The sequence below is a fragment of the Micropterus salmoides genome, unplaced genomic scaffold (assembly GCF_014851395.1).
Source record: "Micropterus salmoides isolate LMB-PRFRI ecotype aquatic unplaced genomic scaffold, ASM1485139v1 Ms_hic_scaffold_17, whole genome shotgun sequence".
Taxonomy (NCBI): Eukaryota; Metazoa; Chordata; class Actinopteri; order Centrarchiformes; family Centrarchidae; genus Micropterus; species Micropterus salmoides.
This window is the reverse complement of record NW_024040817.1, coordinates 11,677,546-11,699,650: the sequence shown is the minus strand read 5'-3', so window position 1 is coordinate 11,699,650 and position 22,105 is coordinate 11,677,546. Positions and strand designations below refer to the sequence as shown.

The following is a 22,105-nucleotide window of genomic DNA, read 5'->3' as shown; positions in this document are numbered from 1 at the left end:
GTGAAATGTGTGTGTGTGAGGGTGGGAGTAACAGAGGAGAGGAAAGAAGGGGGGAAAAAAAACACATGAATATGAGTGTAAAATATCCAACCTCCCAAAAATCAGCATGAACAGACTCAAAAGCAAAAAAGTCAGCAGAAGCAGCAGCAGCAGCAGCAGCGTTGTAAATCAATAACTGTTTCTGGCAGTGACAGCTCACAAAACACCCTCCTACTTCACTCTGTTTGTAACTTTCAGTTGTAGTGACAAGCAGACATGAATACCTTGTTAAAAATATACAAAGCCATCATGTGTTGTGCTCTGCAAAAAAAAAAAAAAAAGTCTCCTCTCCCAGGGAGCTGAAATGCCAAATGAAGGGTATGAACATGAAATGGCACCTGAGGAAGAAAACAGAGCACGCTTTGCACACCCTAAAATGCGTGAGCAAATTGTGGATTTACTCGTTCGCTGCTGCACACTCAAACACACACACACACACACTCATTATCTCTCTATGTGTCTCTTTCTCAGACACACTCACAAATGCTATCAGCTCGTGTACGTGCTCTCAGCAGATGTACATAACCGGCTTCATAGCTCATTCAGAGATGTGTTTTTCCAAGGTTGGTATAACAGGTGAAGACATACTTGTCAGCATCCTCTGCAGTGCTGTGGATCCCTTCTTTTAAATTTAAATAAAGATCTTCAGGGTTTATTTATCATGATTCCACCTAATGCTGTATTGCTGTGAAAGCTGTGGCAGGTCTGTCTGTGTTTTAATCGGGCACTATAACAACAGCAATTATTTTAAGGGCTCGGGTAAAGAGCATCTTGGCTTATACAGTATCATGATAAGTGATTTACTGAATACTTCAACACCAGCAGGAACCAAGCGTCTCCCAAATCTTGTAGCAAGACAGACTTGACTCTTTGAATGGTAGCAAGAGAATAGAGAAGTGAGAAAGAGAATTTCCTCTCTAGAAGAGCAATTATGTTGCTCCTATAGGGCTGGGCATGGGTTGAAATGTTTAGTACTACTGTCGAGTATTATCAGATACCAAAACAATACTTTTTTGATAGCTTTCTTTGTGGAATATCTGTATTTTTTATTTCACAACAGAAGCCAAACTTGTCAAATGTAAAATGTTGTCTAAAACCAACTAGCCCTATATTTCTTTGTTAAATTAGTCTAAAGAAGAGTACAAATCCAAGCATTTGGTCTTTTCAACCAAAAGTAGTAGTGTATAATGTTTATAGTGTAATGTTTGGATTACACTATAACAGTGGTTCTCAAAGGGGGGTCCTTGAGGGGGTTCCAGAGGGGTCCCAGCAGAAAGGAGAATAATTTATTTTCACTATAATTCCATCCAAATGTTACACAGTGACAGAACACTTACACTTTCTGTAATAAAACATCTAAAAGACCAAATCCTATCAGACGGGCAATCCTGGGCCAAAATCTTTTAAAATGGGGGCCCGTAGTCTAATTTGTGCCATTTTAGGGATCCTTGACATGAGAAAGATTGGACCCACTGCATTATAACATCTTAAGAAACTCTACTCTTATATACAAATCATGTATTTTTGTTCTGTAATGGTAAAATGTTGATGTGACCATTTTTGTTTTATGATTCATTTTGAATAATCAGTCAGTGAAACTACCGGAGTGGCAAGTCGGACCTGTAAGCAGGAATTTGGCTGGTTAGAAGAGAGTGCTCTGACCTATGCTGCTGGTTCTCGAAACTTTGCAAGCTGATTAAAGGAATAATCAACTTACAGGCAGTGTCAGTGTCGGGCCACAAGTCTCCAAATCAGCTGATAGTGCTCCTTAACAAACATTTTCTGGGTCTCTTTAGGGATTAACATGATTCTCCTAAAGATGTCCTCAATTTGGTGTTTTGATGATCCTGGTGGAGAAGGCTGTCGGTCACGCTGGTTCAAAATCTGCCATTTTCAGTCGGGTTGAATCTGGCGATTATGTGGGCCATAATAACACATGCTTCACATCATTTTCCATGTTCATGAAATGACTCAATGACCTCTTCTGGCCTTTATAGAAACATCTGCATTTGTGGTGTTTTTCTCGGTCAATTATTCAGATTTTTCTGTCTGTATCAGCTGTAAAAACATTTAAATGCTCAGTCATCTAAAGCCAAACAGATCATCAATCCATTCAGTTTATCTACGATAGAAGGCTGCACAGTTAGAGGCAGGCATGCAGGTTGATAACACCCCCCCCCCCCTTGTTAGTACACATTATGCAACATATCCATTTACACCTTTAAAGGACGCTAGGGGATAAAACACTTTACCTGTCCACCACTCTCATTAAATCCAGACAGATCGCCCGCTCATTCTGTCTGTCTCGTCATAATCACTGGGGACCAATGCTGTGTGTAGGATTGTTGTTAGCCAACATTATTACCTACATACCTAACCTTTTTAGGCCGTGCAGGTTAATATGATTAGCAACACATGCCATCAGCCTGCAAAAATTGCCGGTGCAGTCCCATTTTTATAGCTCTAAATAGTGTTTGCTGATTACATAATCTGATTTTTAATGGCAGCTGGTGTGTCATGGTGTAAACTTGGATATAACCTGAGATTTTGCTTAAATATCAAAACACACACACACACACACACACACACACACACACACACAATGCTTTAACAAGATTGACCTTCCACTTAGATGGTAATATTGCTGAGCCCTGACTGAGCAGACATTTGGCTATTTTGGGCCCCTTTTTACAAACACTGCGTGGAATTTTCAAATGAATGAACGCCATTTGTGCTATCATTCAAGCTGACATTATTAAAACTATCACTAACAAACACAGACAAAATCTCAAAATGTGCTGTCTTGGCTGAATAAAGGCTTTCTTTAAAACAGACAATATTGTGACTGAAAGAACCTCAAGTCATCTGGCTATTCTGGTGATTTAATTGGTTAAAGTATTTATTTACATTTACAAGAAAGCAAAAATAAAAATGTATTTTCTTTTATGTTTAAGAAAGGACATATGCAGAATGAACTTTATAGCCCAAGAACAACATCGATAGGTGCTGTTTTACAGTCTTATTCTGAACTTTTATTTCAATTAAATGTGGATGTAAAACATTATTTAATGGTAGTATCCTGGCTATAGATCTCTGAACTGCTGCCCATGTTTCTGATGTTTGTCACAGATTCAAATATTGTAAATGAAGAAAAACAAAATGTCACTTCCGCCTAGTAGTCAATTTTTTCCTGATTCAACCCCTTTATAGCTTTCAGATCCTACCATTACTGAAAATAATGTTTCAAAGTTTACAATCTACTCAGCTTCCACATGTAATTACATACATATTAATCTGTCACATATTTTCCTTCTATGCATCATGTGCACAAACAACAAGTTTGTGACCGAAAAGTCTATTAATAAAGTTCAAAATGCAGTTTTGCCATTCCAAGTTGGACCTTTAACATAACAAATATAAGGTATCTGATCACAGGAAACACAATCTGTTTGATTCAAAAATTGTTTCCATAATAACCAAAACAAAGAACATGCTTTAGGTTTTACTTGTCTAACTAACATACTGGTTATTTTGAAACTCACATGTGACTATACTATGCCATTACACCACCACATAATGACCTGAACAACCATATTAAGAGCATTCAAATGAACAGCCAAACATAGGAAACTCCAAAGAAACAAAGTACACAATACATAGAGCTGGGAATATACAAAACTTGAATGTTTTGAGTATGAAACACACAGGTAAGTGTTGTCCTCGCAGAGTCAGTGTTTTTCAGCATGTCAGTGATGAAAAAATAACATGCTATAAGCAATTCCTTCAGTCTTTCAGTCACAATATTCACTCCACGACCAGCTCAAACACCTCTGCCTCCTCAAACTCAGCGTTCATCTTGGCAGCCATTGCGTCCAGCTCTGTGGCGTCAATGTGCTGGACCTTCTTCCTCCTCCTCTTCTCTTTCACGACAGCCACACCAGGGATGTTTAGGTCCGGCTCGGGGAAAGCTGGACCGCGCTCTTCCGCCTCAAGCAAAGATGTGAATGAGTTCAGACCAGACAAGGATACAGCAGACAAATCCAGTCCTGTCTTGGATTGCTCGACTCTCCGGAACACCTCGGGGGTCTTCAGCTTCTCGAAGCCGAAAAAGGTCTCTCGCGAGTCGGACTTGTCGCTCAGCCGGCTGTAGGACCGGCGCACTTTCTGCGACCACACCGCGTCCTCTGGGTCCGCTGCCGGCTGCTGAGGATTAGTAGGGGGCGGCGGTGAGGAGGGGAGGATCGGTGAGGGCATAGCGGCCTTCTTCTTCTTGGCCGAGGAGGAGCCACCGGGGCCCGGGACATGACCCGGGGTGGAGACCTTAAGCTTATTCTTCTGGTTGCCTTCAGACACCGCCCGCTTCGGCGTGTTCTCCTTGTTGTGCGCCGACGGTGCGACTGTTTTTCTGGGTGCAATTTTCCTCACAGTGATGGAGCGTTTAACAGCGACCGAGGGCCGCGCCATTTTGTTGTCAGTCTTTACGTTAGCCTGAGGAGGAGAACTCAACCGTGCTGACCGTCTTCGCTGCGAGCCGTTAAGGTTATTAGACTCCGCCATGATGTTTTGAAGCTTCCCGTCGTTCATGCTGACCGTATCCAGGCGAAACAACCCGTTCTCACCCGGGTTTACTTTACAATCGGCAGATTAGACTCACAACAACAGCAGCAGCCCGTTCAAATTGCCCGCCCGCGTCGCGTAGAAATCACCACAGCGGCGTTTTCCGGTGACGACAACAGTCTGCGCCACTTATCTCAACTTTTGCTGTGTAATCTGCACAGTCAAGGCTACGAGACGTCTGCTATTTCAGATTATTATATAAATCTTTCAGCTCATACCTGTTATACACAAAATGGAATATTTAATCGGGATACAGGGACCTGATTTCGTCCTCGTCGCCGCAGATAACATTGCAGCCAGCAGCATCATTCAGATGAAACATGGTATGACAACGCGTTAGCTTAGCGTTAGCCATTCAGCCGGTTGATTTTAACTTGACCTGCTAACCGACCTGTTTTCATAGTTATTTTTCACATTAAAACCGGCTTGTGCTACTGATAAGTAATGTTTGAAGTATTTTCATCTGACGGTATATTGATGTGTAGTGTTTAACCTCCCCTGTTACGACAATTTAACCACATATTGTGATTGTTAACGTTACTTAAGCTAGCAAAGCTAAACGTAGCTACGATAAGTTAAAGTAGCGGAAACATCTTTCTCATTCTGTTTTTGAATAGTTTGGAAAATCTTCTCTATATAACCGCTAACGGCATGTATTACATCATTGTCAAGTACTGCTTTGAGTTAATCAGAACTATTCTACGTTTTTGAAAGTCAAACTAAAGCTAGCAAGGTTAGCATAAGCTGCTCAGGCAGGCGTCTGACAGTGAAAGTGAAACTGATCTAACGTTGCTCACTCACGTTCACTTGAATCATTTATGAACACAATGATAATAAACTGTCTGTTTTTCAGACTATGACAAGATGTTCAAACTAAGTGAGAAGATTTTGATGCTGTGTGTCGGAGAAGCGGGAGACACTGTACAATTTGCAGAGTACATCCAGAAGAATGTTCAGCTCTACAAAATGAGGAACGGTAAGGACCTCTAAGATGATTATTGTGTTGTTTAACTCTCATTTTTTTCTCCCAGAAGTCTCCAGTTAACTCAAAACTGTTAAGTCACTGACAGTGATCTCATATTTGAAAGTAAACTGTATTTGCTGAAGAAGCACATACCTAAAACTTTGTGTATCTGTGTGACATTTTTTGCGCTTCTTATTTCATTAGGTTACGAACTCAGTCCTGCAGCAGCAGCAAACTTCACACGAAAGAATCTTGCAGACTACCTTCGGAGCAGGGTAACTATCATGATACACACAAATACTAATCCATTTACATCAATCAACACAGTATGCAAGATAATTGATGTTATACTTATCAACCTTTAAGTGGCCTGTTAAACTAGAGGAGCTCTAAGCTGTCTGTCTAGTTTTACCAAGAGAAATGTCCTGGAAATGTCTGACTGGCAAACCAGCACTATGGGCAGCTCAAGCCATGAGTTGACAAATACAGATCAGTGTCTTATAAAGACACACTTAAACACCCTCTAGACTCTATTGTTTTGTGAGGTTCATACCCCTACTCAGTAATGTTACATTTTGGCTTATGAAATAAACAGTGGCTTTAAAACGAGTAAACATCAAAGCTTGCATAGCCAAAGCATAAAGAGACCACATAACAAAGTGTAGGGAGCTTTTTATGCTTTTAGCGTACATTATTTGACTCAACCATTATAAATGTGTTCAGTTTTTATTTGTGTGTTTGTTTTGAAATTGTTGTTTGAAGTCATTTGTCCCTGTTGGCACTGGTCTTTTACTTTCATAATATTAAAGGGCCCTCAGCTTCCCATAAAGCAGTGGTAGTAACCTTTATTTTTTGAGAATTGCTTTCTCATACCTGCAGGAAATGGTGTCAGTTTTAGTGGACGGTTTGATGAGAGATGTGACTATAATAATCAAAATAATTGTTTGAGTTGAGGGGCACATTTTCATTTTATATAACGTAAAAGACATGTACAGAGTGTTTTTGTGGGCCAACTTTGTAAAGTGTTCTCCACTCGGGGTCCTCACAGCAGCTACCCAATAACATTATAGAGTTTCTGATTAAGAAAATTAACTCTTTGGTGTACAGTCCAAGGATGTCCCGATCGCGATTTATTTAATATTGTGTGTCTGCCAATTAGGATTCCCAATATGATGTATTTTCCTACATAATAAAAAATGTTTATCGACAAACTATTATAATCATATTTACATGTATGTGCTCCTTCTCCACTCAGCATGGGACCAAAATATTGTCAGAGCTTTTTAAAATCTTGAAACAGATTTATTTGAAAATTTGATGCATTGTAAACAGCTTTTAAAACACTGATCGCGCTCATGTTTTTGTATAATGTGCTGCACAAGCGGCCACAGATCAACCCACCCACTGGGATTTCTGTTTTTAATTGCTACAATTACTGTACTAAATGGTCAAATATGATTGTGTGAAACTGAACAAGTAAGACCATACAGCCTTGTGTTGTCTCTAAATCTAAATTCAATTTGCAAAGGCGCATCATTGGTGTAATTTTGTGTTGCCATGTATTCTCTGACTTGCTCCATCTTTTTATGCTTCTAGTGTACTTTTATTTTTCACTGTGTGCTTAAACAAAAGACTTTCAACACCAGTATCTTTGGATGTTTTTCAGTAGCTAATTAATCCCCCCATACCAGTGGTCACCCCTCTGAATTAAGCATATTCGTCTTGGCGTAATGAGTGAACATACCTATAAATATTTTAATTTCTATTTTAACTTAATTACATTCCTCTGTTAGCATTTGCAATCTCGTTTAGCTTTAGGGAACCAATGATATAATCACAAATTAATTCCCATAAGTTCAAGTAATACTCACTTCAAGTGGCAGGGACAGTAACCATATGTGGTGGGTTTACTCATTCATGTCAAAAATGTGTTTTAATTGCTTCTTGGAATTATTCATTTCTTGGCTAAAACAGTATATTAACACGTGACATTGCTGTGTGGTATTAGAGATGTAGTATTACTCTAAAACTGAGGTGGGAATTAAGTCTCACTTGTAATTATACCTGTGTTTGTGGCATTAGCAGCTTGAGAGATGTAAGCTTATGCGTTTTGACAGAGCCAGGTACATTTGTCAGCTTGTTGTGAATGATGACGGGGGTTTCTCCCATGAGACTTCATGACAACAGCTGAGCCTGCAGGACTGTCCCCCACCCTACCTGCACAGTTGCTCTCGGCATATTATCTAAATACTGTGGTTTTGACCTTCAATACCAAAATTTCACCTCAAGCAAACCATGAACAGTGCAGAGATTTTCCTCATTACGTGTTTAAGCTTGGATTTACAACCAGGCAAGTTAACCAGCTAATTTATTGTCTAATTTATTGTTTTAGTTGGCTAGCTTTTTTTATGCTGAACACCACTTGAAAGGTCATTGCCGTTATTATGTGAGTCCTTGAGGCCTTGCAGAGACCTGAGAGCCCCACAGAAGCAAAATACACGTTTATACCTTTTTATATACAGTCTATGGTTTATACCAGGCAGTACAGTGGAAGGTACACAAGAAGAACTAGATTTGGGTGCATTTATACAGTATAACACATCAAGCTTGGAGACTTGCTCTCTGAGTTAAGTACTTGTTTAGGCATTTTATAAGTTTTAAGCAACTAATTTAACAAAAGTGTGTCATTAGTATGCAGCATACGCTGTTCAGAACGAGTGGTGAAAAGTTTGGAAGATGGGCGCACTGGATATTCTTTGTAGCTTTAAGAGTTGTGCTTGGACTTGCATACAATTAGGTCTACAAGACTACGGTTTCCAACTGAGAAAAGCGTGAGTAGCTGATTTTTCCTCATTTGGACCTTTTGAAGGATAGGATAAGGATTCACATTTAGAAATGATTAGATTTGCTGTTCTTGTCTTTCTGCGATATCTCGCGATATGCTCCACAGCCCTCACACATTTCCATCCGGCTTGTAGCCTACAGCTCGCTATGCTATGTTTTTAGCATTTGATAGCACTGTCGCTATGCGTCACGCTGTGCAATGCCTTCTCAGGAGCTTGTAGAGTCCCATTGAAATAGAGTGGCTTAGATTGTTGTAAGGATTACAATTAATAATACAACTAATATGTTCACTCATAAGGACAAGACTATAATATTAAGTTGAATGCAAGTCAGAGTGATAGAATCGTCAGTGTGCAGTAGTTTGTTTTTTGATTTTTCATAGATCCTGCTATCTACCAGCACATGATTGTTGTTGCTGTGCTCGGGGAATTTCCTGTTTCATGTTAATTTTTAGATTCAGTTTTCAATTAATTTCAAGAACCCCTCACCACACCATTCTTTCTCCTTTTCATGCGATCATAGTTCCCCGCAGCCAAAGATTACGTCCTCAAATAGCTTGACCAGCAGTCCACAATCCAAAGATATTCAATTTGATATCACAGAAGGACCAGAAAAGCAGCAAATCATCACATTTGAGAAGCTAGAAGAAGATATTTTTTGCTTAAAAATGGATTCAAACCATAAATCTATAATCCAATAGTTACCAATAAATGTTCTCTTTATAGACTGATCAGTCAATCGGCTAATTATTTCCACCCTATATATTTTACATTTGTTTTAACTTGTAGTACACGGTGGCGTATGTGTTTTTGAACATAACGCTCGCTGCTAAAGTCAGTTCTGATTCTCGTATCCGTGCATCGTGTCTCTTGCACTAATTTGTTAAGAGTAGTGCAGCCGCTGCCTGTCACAATAGCAGAAGGGTGAAAATAATTACAAAAAACAATTAGTGTGGCAGGGAAGGGAATGTGGGACACATCGAACGGGGGATAGGGGTAGAGCAGGAGGATGAGGAGGAGTTGGGGGGGTCCCAGGGGGGAACTACCAGGCCCAGTAGACAACACTCCACAGACTGGAGTGTGAGAACGAGTAGGAGTCAGCATACACACAGATACAATATGCATGCACACAGCGGGGCCTATAGGATCAGGATCGTTTTATTCTGTCAAGGTTGTACATGTTGTGGAGGATAACATTTATATTCATGTCTTGCCATAAGCTGGTGTATCGTTATTTTTGTGCCTCACGGTTATGAATTTGGTTTTATGAGTGCTGGATTTACTAATGCTGCGTTCTCAGGAGTGCTCAGAAAACTGAAGCAGTAGCAGTTTCTCCTCTGCATCCCACACCTTCCTCCAGCTATGCTCTTCATCAGCCTCCAGAGTACATGGACATTTGCAAATTATGTTGTATAAACAGGTTTTTTTTTTTATGGTGTTTTTCCCCAGAACATCTCGAGTATGTAGAATATGTAATGTGTGTTGTCCATTTGAATGTGCTAAAGTCTTAAATTGTTTAACTACTACTTTTAAACAATTATGGAGGAGATGGAAGCATTTTGAGTCTTTGTTTTATTTGGGTCGGTAATTCTCTTTGAAGAAGTGTCAAAAGTGTGAGTGTTTAACCCATTTAGTACAATTACTCTATTACTACTTTATGGCTGCGATCAATGGTTTTAATAATCGATCAGTCTACATTTTAATCTACCTAGTGTCATTTTTTAAATAAATCTAAATTCCACGCCTTTTTTAAGTCTGTGTTTTGTCTGACCGAAGACTTAAAACCCCCAAAGAGAACAGAGAAAAGCAGCAAATACTCACACTTGAGAATCTGGAATCTGTGAATTTTGGCTTTAAAAAATTACTGAAACAGAAAATAGGTCATCAAAATAGTTTGAGATACATTTTCTGCCAATTGATTCGGCTAATCATTTCAGCGCTACACAACTTTAATAATCCTGACCATTCCAGATAGTGGTTTAACAGTTGTGCAGTTAGGGGTTAGGGTCCACAACTTCTAAAAGCAAAACTTTTCCATATGCAGCATAGACTAAATTTGACACCAAAAGCTGTTTTGTTTTGAGAGAGAGATTAAGCCCATTTGTTGACTAAAACAAAATTTAATGTAGATTTGTTGAAAAACTGCCTGTAGTCCAAGACTCTGCTCAGTACTTGTCTGGGGAACTGGCTGCATATGTTGGAATTTATTTTTAATTAATCTGATTAAATCATTGCAGATTAAAGTTAAGCCCAGACAGAAAGGCAAGATAATGATCTGCTTTTGTATATCATATCTCTCTCTCTTTTTTCCCCCCTACCATCCTTAAATCAGCCTCTGAACCCCCCCCCCCCCCCCTCAAACAAAATCATCATGTGATTCCACTGGCATGTCCAGACCCTTAGGTTAAAATCCACTGGCTGATAAATTAATCAGTGGTATATTGTTAATTCTGATTCCTGCAGGATAAATTACAGACGAGTCCTTTAGTCTGAAAGATGTCATACTCCAGTGGCTGTAGACCTCCGGGAGGTGTAGTTAGCTAAAGTCAGCAGAGCATGTCAGCGCAGAGTAAGTGAAACCCTGTTCGCATACGACTTTGTACTTACTAGCACCGCCGTCCAGAAAAACAACTCTGCTAACCTCTGGAGTACTGCATTCACTCAAGCTTTAGAGAGGAGACAAAGAAAAAAAAAAAAAAACTAGCGGTAAGCATAATCACCTGAGGCCTCGACTCTGCTGCATGCATATCAGTAATGATACACATGAAATTCACCACAAAGCAAAACAACAACTGCAAAGTTTAAGGGGCATTGAAACACAGCATCTGCTCTGCTTCTATTTGCTTTAGCTTCCTGTCTAATGGACTGTAATATTAGCAAAAATTGTGTATTGAAGATAAATATAGATAAAGTTGATATTTAATTGATGGGTGTGGTAGTCAAAAAGGTTTAGCAGGATTTGTACGTGTAGGAAGCAGAAACATGAGGTTAAATTGATACAGCCAAACTCTAGGCAGGCAGATGGTTTATAAATATCATATTTGATTTTTGGGGGGGGAGACTGTAGAAGCCTTAAAGTCGTCAGTTTTTGTATATACGTGGAAGTTTGCTCTGCAGTATAGTGAAGTCAAATCTTGTCTGTCTGTAAAGTTTGAGCTGTTTATTTTCAGTTTCAGGTGGCCACAGCAACAGTTAGCCTCTGTGCTGTGGTGATCTACAGCTGGTCCCATATGGGTTTGTAAGATATTTTTTAGCACGGGCACACAATGGGCACAAATAATTACTGGCGCCATATTGCACACGGCTCCCCTGCTCCTGCACAGATGAACAATTAATACAGCAGATTGAGGAGAAATGCCAATAAAGAGAACATGCCCCGGGGCAGGGTGCAAAAATAGGGGGAGGGAGGGAGGTGGTGGGAGGAAGGAAAGGAAGCAGGGAGTGCTGGAACGTGGAAGAAGAGAATTTGGGGATGAGTTTGTGATGAATTTGTCACAACTGTAGCTGTTTTTGCTCTGAATCTTTCACTGCTGAAATCTTAAAGGAATAGTGTGACATTTTGGGAAACACGCATATTCTCTTTTTTTTTTTTTTTGGTCAAGAGTTCAATGAGAGGATCGATAACCACTCTCATGTCTGTACACTAACTATGAAGCTGCAGCCGGTTAGCTTAGCTTAGCACAAAGAGTGGAAACGGGGAAACAGCTAGCCTGACTCTATCCAATGGTAACAAAACCTACCAGCACTTCTAAAGCTCAGCGAAAAACACAAGAGTTAAATCGAGTAGTCAATTGAGAGAAAGATCATTTGCAACTAGTTTGATTATTAATTCAGTTTTCAAGCAAAGATGTCAAACATTTGATGGTTCCAGCTCCTTAAATGTGAGAAGTTGAGAAAATTATAGTAAATTTAAAAATGTCACTTGGGCTGTAGGAAAATGTAACTGGCATGTTTCAGACTGGAAGTGGTTAATTGAGAAAATAATTGCCAGATTAATCATTATTTTTGGTGCACTGGCTCCCATTTTACCGTACAGACACAACAGTGGCATCGATCTTGTCGTTTAACTCTAAGCAAGAATTGAAATAAGTATATTTTTCAATGTCAAATATTCCTAGTGGAGATGGTTTTTGTGTGCTGAAGGCAATGGTAGCAACGTACAGGTGAAGCTGGCACAACGGTCGCCTTGTTTGGCTGAGAGCACGAGTCGCAGTGGGGGGATAAAACATGAAAAAATGTGTGTGTGTTGATTGCATGTGAACCTGAGTGTGAGTTCAGGTGGCTGGGTTAACAAGGTGCCTGGTTCTCTCCAAGGTGACATGAGATGGGAAGGTTATTTTGATGCCAAGTCCATATTATTGTTACATTGTAACCAGTGAGACAGGTGTCTGGTGGGTGGGGTGACGCCACTGGGGCGTTCGCAGGCCCACGGAGGAGTTAAAGCGCACACACACACACAATGCATCCTGAGATTCACGCCCATTGTGCACACTCACAAACATGCTTTGTCTTTCTCACATGTGTGTGTATGCATTTTAAAAACCATCGTTAACACACAGACTAAAGCCTACTCCACAGGGAGCATAATGATCATCATTGCCCTTGTGGCAAACGTAGTGCTAACACACAAGTCACAGAAATAAGCAGGTCGGCTGAGAGAGAAATTGAAATGAGAGGGCAGGTGTGTGGATCACAACTCGCCTGGCGTCATGTGAATTATATTTGCCTCGCTGCACGACAGAGAATGCAATATTATATTTTCTTGTTGCATTTTAATCAAAAACACTGCACTGCTTCTACCTCCACACGGATTTAGGCCATAAGTTGTTTTGAAATCCCCAAAATTGTCTGGCTTTAAAGGGATTTTTTTTAAATGGGGGAACAGTGGCTCGCAACAACGAAGAGAGAAAATTAGTGTTTTGGAGGAAGAGAAGGGAGAATAGGCTGGAAGCGTAAAAGATGTAATTTAAAAAAAGGGGGGGGGGGGGGTGGAAGGGGCAAGAGAAACGACTTTAGAAGTTTTTAATGAGCCCTGGCGCTACTCCAGGGCACAGGGTGAAGGCGAGGAGGGGAGGGGAGGAGTGAGGGAGTTAAAGAAGGGATGAAGAGGGAGGGAGCGAGGGAGGGAGCAACAGGGGTGCTGACTCCCAGCAGATGTCACACTGCCAGTGACACCCTGATCCCCCCACACACACACGTACACAAACACACTCGCCTCCTCTGTCCTGTGACGCCCTTTCACCTTTCCTCTGCCTCCATCACTCTCCAGCAGCTACCCCTCCCTGTTCTCCCTCTCTCTCTCTCTCTCTCTCCGCTGTTTACTCTGTGTTAATGTTGCCGCCGCGTGCGTCGCTCCACATCTCTGCCAAGTTCAACCATCAACGTCCAATAATTAGGAGCAGTATATCTGGAATAAATTGAGAATAAGAATTTGTACTTTTCAAGTGGTAAGATGACTTTGCTCTTGTGAAATGACTTTTGACCTTATGAGATAAGGTTCACTATTGTAATCATACATATACTGATGGCAATGTTGGCACCTCTAATTAGAGAGAGGAAATAACTGTTCTATTTCAGAGATCAGCCCGCCTGACAATTAAACTACTCTTAGCACAAATCCAGTCTGCAAGGCTGGGTGAGTCTAGATTTCTTCAGATTCTGCGGCTAGTAAAGGTGCACTTCACCAATTGGTATTGTTTCATGCAGAATACCAGTTAAAACAGCTGGATAATGTCTTCTGTGGTTCTGGAGTAGCTTGCCAAAGTCTGAAAAAATAACCAGAGCTGCAACTAATGAATATTTTCATTGTCAATGAATCTGTCGATTATTTTCCAGATTAATCGAGTAGTTGTTTGGTCCATATGGGGCGGCGGTTCGAAACCTGCTCGGACCAGAGTTGCGGAGCGTGGACTAGTAGCTGGAGAGATGCCAGTTCAGACCTGTGTGTAAAAATACTAACATAATAACAGAGTGAGGATCCCTCGTGGGATTAAATATATCATCTTCTTCTAAAATACAAGAAAAATGGGGAAAAATTTATCAGTGTTTCCCAAAGCCCAAGATCACTATTTGAGCACTATTTGAATGTCTTGTTTTGTCCACAACCCAAATATATTCAGTTTACGGTGATTGAGGAGTAAAGAAAATAGAAAAACATCTCTTTTAAGAAGCTGGAATCAGATAATTTTTACTTTTTTTTTTTTAATATTAAAAAATGACTCAGCCCAATTATTCAATTATCAAAGTATTTGGCAATTAATCGTTGTAGCTCCAAAAATAACAAGGCTTTAGCAGGGATACAGACCAAGACCAGCCGTGCGTTTGAACAGGCGTGTTTAAGATAACCGGTGAGACAATAAAATATGATCCAAGTCTAGTTGGAGTAATGGATTGATCGATTTGGATTCTTCTATTCCATTATTACAGCATATTACTGGAGTAGGCCTTTCAGAAAAACATTGTATTTCACTCTGGAGTTAGGACTTGTTACTTAACATGGAAGAAGGTCCTTTCCTGCCCGAAACCATGGTTGTACTTGTTGCTGACCAATAGGCAGAAAAAAAAGTTTTATGTACAGGAATGGTGGTGTTTTGAACGATTTGTCGAGAGTTAGTACCAGTTGCCGCTGTAGAGGCTAAAAGGCTTTTCTGTGTTTTTGCTGAGAACCTCTCAAAGAACATCATGTCTGGTGGTGCTCCATGGTGTGCTGATGGCTGTTTTAGAATACCATGATGCTCGTATGTGTTCCTGTTTTGTAAATTACACCTCAAACACACACCCACCAAATGATAGCAAACATTTCTCAAAGGGCATTTTGCTAGCTTTTTCCTCACACGTATTGGTTGAATGCAACACAGTGTTCAATGACTTACTGAAAGCATTGCATTTAATGACCAATGCCTTGAAAAGAAGACCACCAAATATACCAAAAAGCAAATAATGTGAGTTTAAAAATAAAAAAGAGGCTATTTGGATAACAGCTGAAACCAATAGTAGGCTAATGTGTTTTTCTCAATTGGTTCCAATCAAAAAAGTGATCATAAGCCCATTCCTGGTGATTTAACAAACGGTGTCCAACAGTGACATTGAATTAAATTAGGCAAGGCAAGTGTATTGTACAGCACATTTCAATACCAAGACAACAAAATAATAAGTGTGCATCCCTTGTAGAAACCCTTCTTCCCTTATTCTATCTGAATATTAATCCTCCCTCCCTCCTCTGTATCCAGACTCCATATCATGTGAACCTGCTGCTGGCGGGCTACGATGACACAGACGGCCCGGGTCTCTACTACATGGACTACCTGTCTTCCCTGGCCAAGGCCCCCTTCGCTGCACACGGCTACGGAGCCTACCTCACTCTCTCCATTCTTGACCGGCACTACAGACCAGGTCAGTGCAGAGAAATGCCTCATGCATGTTTTTTTTTTTTTTTTTGTTACTGTTCATGACCGAGAAATACAGAAAATGATCCGAGGCTGTAGAGCTTTCAGAGGTTATGGAGTTGATTTACACTTGGGTCACAGTACAGACTCATGTCACTGTCAGAGGTTCTGTTAAATTAAATGATTACAGTAGAAACAATTTTAATGTTAATTCTGTTGTGGGCTGCAGTAAAAATATCCCTGATAAATCGGATGTACAAGCATACAATTTTTTTGTTAGCAGTTTGAGTTTTGTTAGCTAAGGTTAGCTCTTCTTGTTCTTCTTCTTCACATGCCATCATGCTCCCCATGAGCGCTTTCTAACCAATACCACACTGAATTTCTCTCGAAATAAAAATGTTTTCCCTCTTAATTTTAATGTAATTTACGTCTCTGTCGTTACCTTTTTTCTGTCATTTAGCATTCTCATTTGTCTCCTGTTTTTCTGTTCTAGATCTGACCCGAGATGAGGCAGTGGATCTGTTGAAGAAGTGCATCGAGGAAGTGAGTTCAGGAAGTTTTGCATATCCCTTAGAAGAATAACAAGCATCTTATTTGAATTCTTTGCTATGTTGCGCAGGCTCTCAGATAGCATCTTAGCTCTGTAAACATTTCTCAGTGTGCTTAGTGGCACAGTGCTGGATTTACTCTTTTTACTGGGATTCCAAATAAAAACTAAGATGTGAGCAGCACAAAAGCACTATTTTAGAGTAATGTGTGTTAATAAAACTGTTCTGAACAAAAGTTTTCATGTAGGCCCCACCGGAAGAAAGCAGCAGTGTTTTATTTGAGTCATTGATGTTATAGAAAATTGACCAATCAAAACAGTTGGAGATTTTTGTGATTTTTAAACGTCTGTCTGTGACGATTACGCTTGACTATACAAGCCAGTGGGGGGAAAAAATGTACTCAGAGCTTTAAGAGAGGGGTGGCTGTGACTCGGGAGGTAGAGCGGGTTGCCCGTTAATCGGAAGGTCGGTGGTTCAATCCCCGGCTCCTCCAGGCTGCATGTCGAAGTGTCCTTGGGCAAGATACTGAACCCCAAATTGCCCCTGGTGGCTGTTCCACCAGTGAATGTGAGTGAATGGTGAATGCAGATGTAGCGTAAAAGCGCTTTGAGTGGTAGAAAAGACTAGAAAGGCGCTATACAAATACAGACCATACATTTACATATAAAAAAATAAAAAGACAGAGTGCTGGGGTGTCTCGAAGTCGTTGTGGATTGATGCATTTTGATAAAAGGAAGCGTATCTGTTTCATGGGTCGGGCAAGTAATGGGAGTCAAAAACACTTTAGCCTTAATAGTCCGTATCCCACTTTACTTGCTCTGCTTTGTTTTCTGTTTTTGTTCACTTTTCTTGATTGCACATAAATATTTCTGCAATTTGTGCCTTGATCTTAATATTTCTTCCTCTGTCTTCTCTCGTTCTCTCTCTTCCAGCTGAACAAGCGCTTCATCATGAACCTTCCCTCCTTCAGCGTTCGTTTGATTGACAAGACGGGCATCCATGACCTGGAGAAGCTCACCTCTAGCGCCAAGTGACCGCTCACTGCTTAACTATCAACCCTCACGCCCTCGTTTCGCTTTCTTTTTTTTTTTTTGTACCGTTGACCTCCTTGCTCTTTCTGTTCCAATAAAAAGTGACACACAGTTGAGATACAAGCTCTTTGTCCCTGTGGTGCTTTCTCATTGCTCTCTAGTCTACTCATCTGCACATAGAAAGAGAACAGCCTTCTGGCTGTGTACTTTTGCACTTGGACTCAGTGAGTGTGCATGTGGGTAATGTACACTTGCTCATGCTTGTACACGTGTAATAAAACATGCATGCACATATGGTGGTTAAAAACAGGAAAATTTGTTACGTACTACATAGAAATATTGGTAGTATTTACTGTTATTTTATATTAAAAAAATACAGCTCACAAAAACTGTGTGATATACACATTTTATTAAGTACCCTGAAATTATCCAAGCTAAATGCTGGATGTTTAAAACAAGGTAATAGTCTTCTCACTTAAAACGAGCAAAAATCATTTGACATTGGACCCTGAAGTTAATAATAGCAACATATGCATGTAGTCCATTAAAACATGATTGACATGACGGTAAATAAATAAACCTCTCCTGCACAAAGTTGCCATCAACTGCAGAACTAACATATCAGGTTACACTGGTCAGGTTACACTGTGCAGGTGTTCTGATTGTGATTCATTCTGTGTACCTGACCAGGGTTATTGAAAAGATCAGATCAGCTTCAAGAAATTTGTGTAAGTGTGTATACACAACACACCCTGAATTTAAATACATTTGAGCCAATACCATCACTAACCCTAACTCCAACTTTGGAAAGTTAAAATACTGTATGTACTAAAGTCAGTTTTGTTCAGGCAGGCATATCATCAGATATCCCTTCCCTGAACAGGAAGGCCATTGAATTCTGTGAAGGCCAACAAGCTGAAGATACAGATAAACACAAATACTCTTTTACTACTGTAAATTATTCTAACTCTGGGTCCCGGGATTCTAAGGTCATCCTACGATCTTTATCAGCATAAGGAGTTTGCTCAGTTGTCAAGCAAACCGCTTAGCTTATATCTTTATAATAAAGTATGGTTAATTTGACATTTACATTATCACGTGTTATGGTGCTGAAGAGCCACACCGATTTCATGTCAAATGAGAAAACTGAGCTGAAAGTTCTGGGAAAAAACCTACTAAGTGGACGTTAGATGCACCTGTTTGAGGTCGTTAGCTGCATAAAGACACCTGTCCACCCCATACAATCAGTAAGAATCCAACTACTAACATGGCCAAGACCAAAGAGCTGTCCAAAGACACTAGAGACAAAATTGTACACCTCCACAAGGCTGGAAAGGGCTACGGGGAAATTGCCAAGCAGCTTGGTGAAAAAAGGTCCACTGTTGGAGCAATCATTAGAAAATGGAAGAAGCTAAACATGACTGTCAATCTCCCTCGGACTGGGGCTCCATGCAAGATCTCACCTCGTGGGGTCTCAATGATCCTAAGAAAGGTGAGAAATCAGCCCAGAACTACACGGGAGGAGCTGGTCAATGACCTGAAGAGAGCTGGGACCACCGTTACCAAGGTTACTGTTGGTAATACACTAAGACGTCATGGTTTGAAATCATGCATGGCACAGAAGGTTCCCCTGCTTAGACCAGCACATGTCAAGGCCCGTCTTCAGTTTGCCAATGACCATTTGGATGATCCAGAGGAGTCATGGGAGAAAGTCATGTGGTCAGATGAGACCAAAATAGAACTTTTTGGTCATAATTCCACTAACCGTGTTTGGAGGAAGAAGAATGATGAGTACCATCCCAAGAACACCATCCCTACTGTGAAGCATGGGGGTGGTAGCATCATGCTTTGGGGGGTGTTTTTCTGCACATGGGACAGGGCGACTGCACTGTATTAAGGAGAGGAGAGGATGACCGGGGCCATGTATTGCGAGATTTTGGGGAACAACCTCCTTCCCTCAGTTAGAGCATTGAAGATGTGTCGAGGCCGGGTCTTCCAACATGACAATGACCCGAAGCACACAGCCAGGATAACCAAGGAGCGGCTCTGTAAGAAGCATTTCAAGGTTCTGGCGTGGCCTAGCCAGTCTCCAGACCTAAACCCAATAGAGAATCTTTGGAGGGAGCTCAAACTCCGTGTTTCTCAGCAACAGTCCAGAAACCTGACTGATCTAGAGAAGATCTGTGTGGAGGAGTGGGCCAAAATCCCTCCTGCAGTGTGTGCAAACCTGGTGAAAAACTACAGGAAACGTTTGACCTCTGTAATTGCAAACAAAGGCTACTGTACCAAATATTAACATGATTTTCTCAGGTGTTCAAATACTTATTTGCAGCTGTATCATACAAAGAAATAGTTCAAAAAAATCATACATTGTGATTTCTGGATTTTTTTTTAGATTATGTCTCTCACAGTGGACATGCACCTACGATGACAATTTCAGACCCCTCCATGATTTCTAAGTGGGAGAACTTGCAAAATAGCAGGGTGTTCAAATACTTATTTTCCTCACTGTAGCTGCTCACCATCAGGATGAAGTTCGTATCAAAATGCTAAATATTGCCTAATGTTTACATCTGGTGGACAGGTGCATATGAAAATGAAATCATTTGAAAGAGCATTGAATTCCTGGATGATAAACCTTTGTCAGTAATTAAATTAACTTCTTAATGCTAGACACAATTTAACACTATTTTCAAATTTATTTTTTACTAAATGTGGTTTTGTATGATCAAGTATGGACCTGTAGGTGGGTTTGCAGGGGGAAAAACATCAACCTTAATTATTTGCTCAAACGTAGCTGCTGAAATAAATATATTTTGACTGCATACAGGGAGTGTTACAGTAGATGAACACACTTATGTACAGCTGTGAAGAGAAAAACCAGGCCAAGTTGGTAACATCACAGCTAAATGTGTGTGTGTAAGTGAGACAGCCCATGTGCATGTGTACAAGTGAGAGAGAGTGTGTGTGTGGCTCTATCATCGTCTCCTCTCTCCACCACAGACAGGTGATTAATAAACATTAAACAATCCCTCCTCTCTCAAACACACCGGAATCTGACGGGAAGAGCAGCATATGTTTGCCTGGAGGCACAGAGAGAGATGGAGAGCGGACCCGCTGAGTGTCAGATTGAGGGAGAGAATAGGGGAGAGGGTGGAGAGGAAAAGGAGGGGAGATGAGGGTGGGTGTACAGAGAGGGAGATGAAGGGATGGGGGGGGATTGACACAGGAGGGTAATGAGATGGGAGGAGAGAAAGGGACATACGGCAGGTAGAAATGAGTGATGTTTGAGAGTGTACGAGCAGGCGACACGTGTATGTGTGCAGTCCCTGGAAAGCTGTAATTGCTTTGAGTGTCTCATCCTGGTTAAATAAAGTGAAGGGCTGTGCATCAGAGGTGAGAGGTGGTCGGTGGGAGAAATGCAGAACAGATGGGTTGAGGGGGAGCCGAGGTGTGTGGCTTGTTGGGAGCTGGGGGTCGCGCCTCTGCCTTGGTTCTCCCAGGTAAGGTGTTCAGGGCTGCAGCTGTGATGCTGCCGTCTCCCTGGGCCCCTGCTGGAGCCCTGCATGCACAGAGGGGGCTGTGATTTTTGAGAGGCCCCTTGGGGAGCACACAGAAAATGTTTCCCAAGCATGATATGTGTGTGGCCAATAATTCAGGCTCCTGTGTTGGCAAGCTTCAGCCCTGCTTTAAGCTAGTTGATTCATTGTTTAGTAGATTGTCAGAAATTATTTCAGTATTAGATCAATATTTAAAATGATTTATCAAGCAACAAGAATCTACAGCCATGCTAGTGGCTCTGTAAAGCTGTATTAGGCTTTGAGCTCAGCATGCTAATATGCGCACAATGTTGTTGCTAACATGCTAATGTTTACCATGTTCACCATCTTAGGGTAGCGTGTTAGCATGCTAACATTTGCTAATTAGCACAAACCTCAAAGAACAGCTGAGGCTGATGGGATTTGTATTTGTTTTGCAGTTATTTGGCAAATTAAAGGTTTGACCTGACCTTGACCATCCTCAGGGGGACATGAATTTCATGGCAATTTATCTAATAGAGATGCTAAGTTTCTCGCTTCCACTTCTGTCACATGGGATCTTATTTCCGAAACAAATATGTACGGTAGTCAACTACTGCGAGAGACAATTTATTTTTTTTATCCAGTTTGGATTATGTCCTGAATTACACAAATGATGATGATGTAAATTTAATATAATTGTGTCCGTCAAGAAAGTTGCAGTTTGTCATAAAACAGTAAAGTAAGATTTAGTTTTGTGTGGAACCGTTCAATGAACATCTCTCGTTTTGCACAATATATGTCACCAACACCTGCCAGTCAGTCAGAACTGAAGAAGTCCTTTGGATGAGGGACGAAACGTCTTCCAGTATCTTCAACCAAGTCCAGTTGCCCTTGATTTTAACCTTCGTTGGATAACTATGACCTGGATGACTGAGAATCTTCATAGACGTCACCAACATGTTAACGCTGTAATGCTAGCTAACATTTATTGCTTGCTTGCTACTAGCTAGGTATCTCACCTAATAAATAAATGTAGCTCACCTGATGGTTTAATCCAATGTCTCTTGGTCATGTGGGAAGCTTCCGGTCAGAAAACTGATGCGAAAGCGGAAGTCCATTAAACCTGCATTCTACCGAACGGCCAGCAGGGGGCGACT

The 22,105-nt window shown here is 40.8% G+C and overlaps 2 protein-coding genes across 2 annotated transcripts; one reads left to right on the top strand and one right to left on the bottom strand.

Moving 5' to 3' along the window:
• Positions 1-3,013: 3,013 nt before the first annotated feature.
• Positions 3,014-4,737, bottom strand: cdca5 (cell division cycle associated 5). Its single transcript, XM_038725121.1, has one exon. The coding sequence runs from the start codon at positions 4,621-4,623 to the stop codon at positions 3,844-3,846; it is 780 nt and encodes a 259-aa protein (XP_038581049.1). The 5' UTR covers positions 4,624-4,737; the 3' UTR covers positions 3,014-3,843.
• A 15-nt stretch (positions 4,738-4,752) lies between these two features.
• psmb2 (proteasome 20S subunit beta 2) lies at positions 4,753-17,550 on the top strand. Its single transcript, XM_038725122.1, has 6 exons — positions 4,753-4,979; positions 5,510-5,632; positions 5,825-5,895; positions 15,693-15,855; positions 16,342-16,391; positions 17,329-17,550. Exons 1-6 carry the CDS (start codon positions 4,889-4,891, stop codon positions 17,428-17,430), a joined length of 600 nt encoding a protein of 199 aa, XP_038581050.1. The 5' UTR covers positions 4,753-4,888; the 3' UTR covers positions 17,431-17,550.
• Positions 17,551-22,105: the final 4,555 nt, after the last annotated feature.

Coding starts and splice junctions, on each gene's coding strand:
- cdca5 (XM_038725121.1), bottom strand. CDS start 4,623: ATGAACGACGGGAAGCTTCAAAACATCATGGCGGAGTCTAATAACCTT.
- psmb2 (XM_038725122.1), top strand. CDS start 4,889: ATGGAATATTTAATCGGGATACAGGGACCTGATTTCGTCCTCGTCGCC. Junction 15,856..16,341: donor TGACCGGCACTACAGACCAG/GTCAGTGCAGAG, acceptor TTTCTGTTCTAG/ATCTGACCCGAGATGAGGCA. Junction 16,392..17,328: donor TGAAGAAGTGCATCGAGGAA/GTGAGTTCAGGA, acceptor TCTCTCTTCCAG/CTGAACAAGCGCTTCATCAT.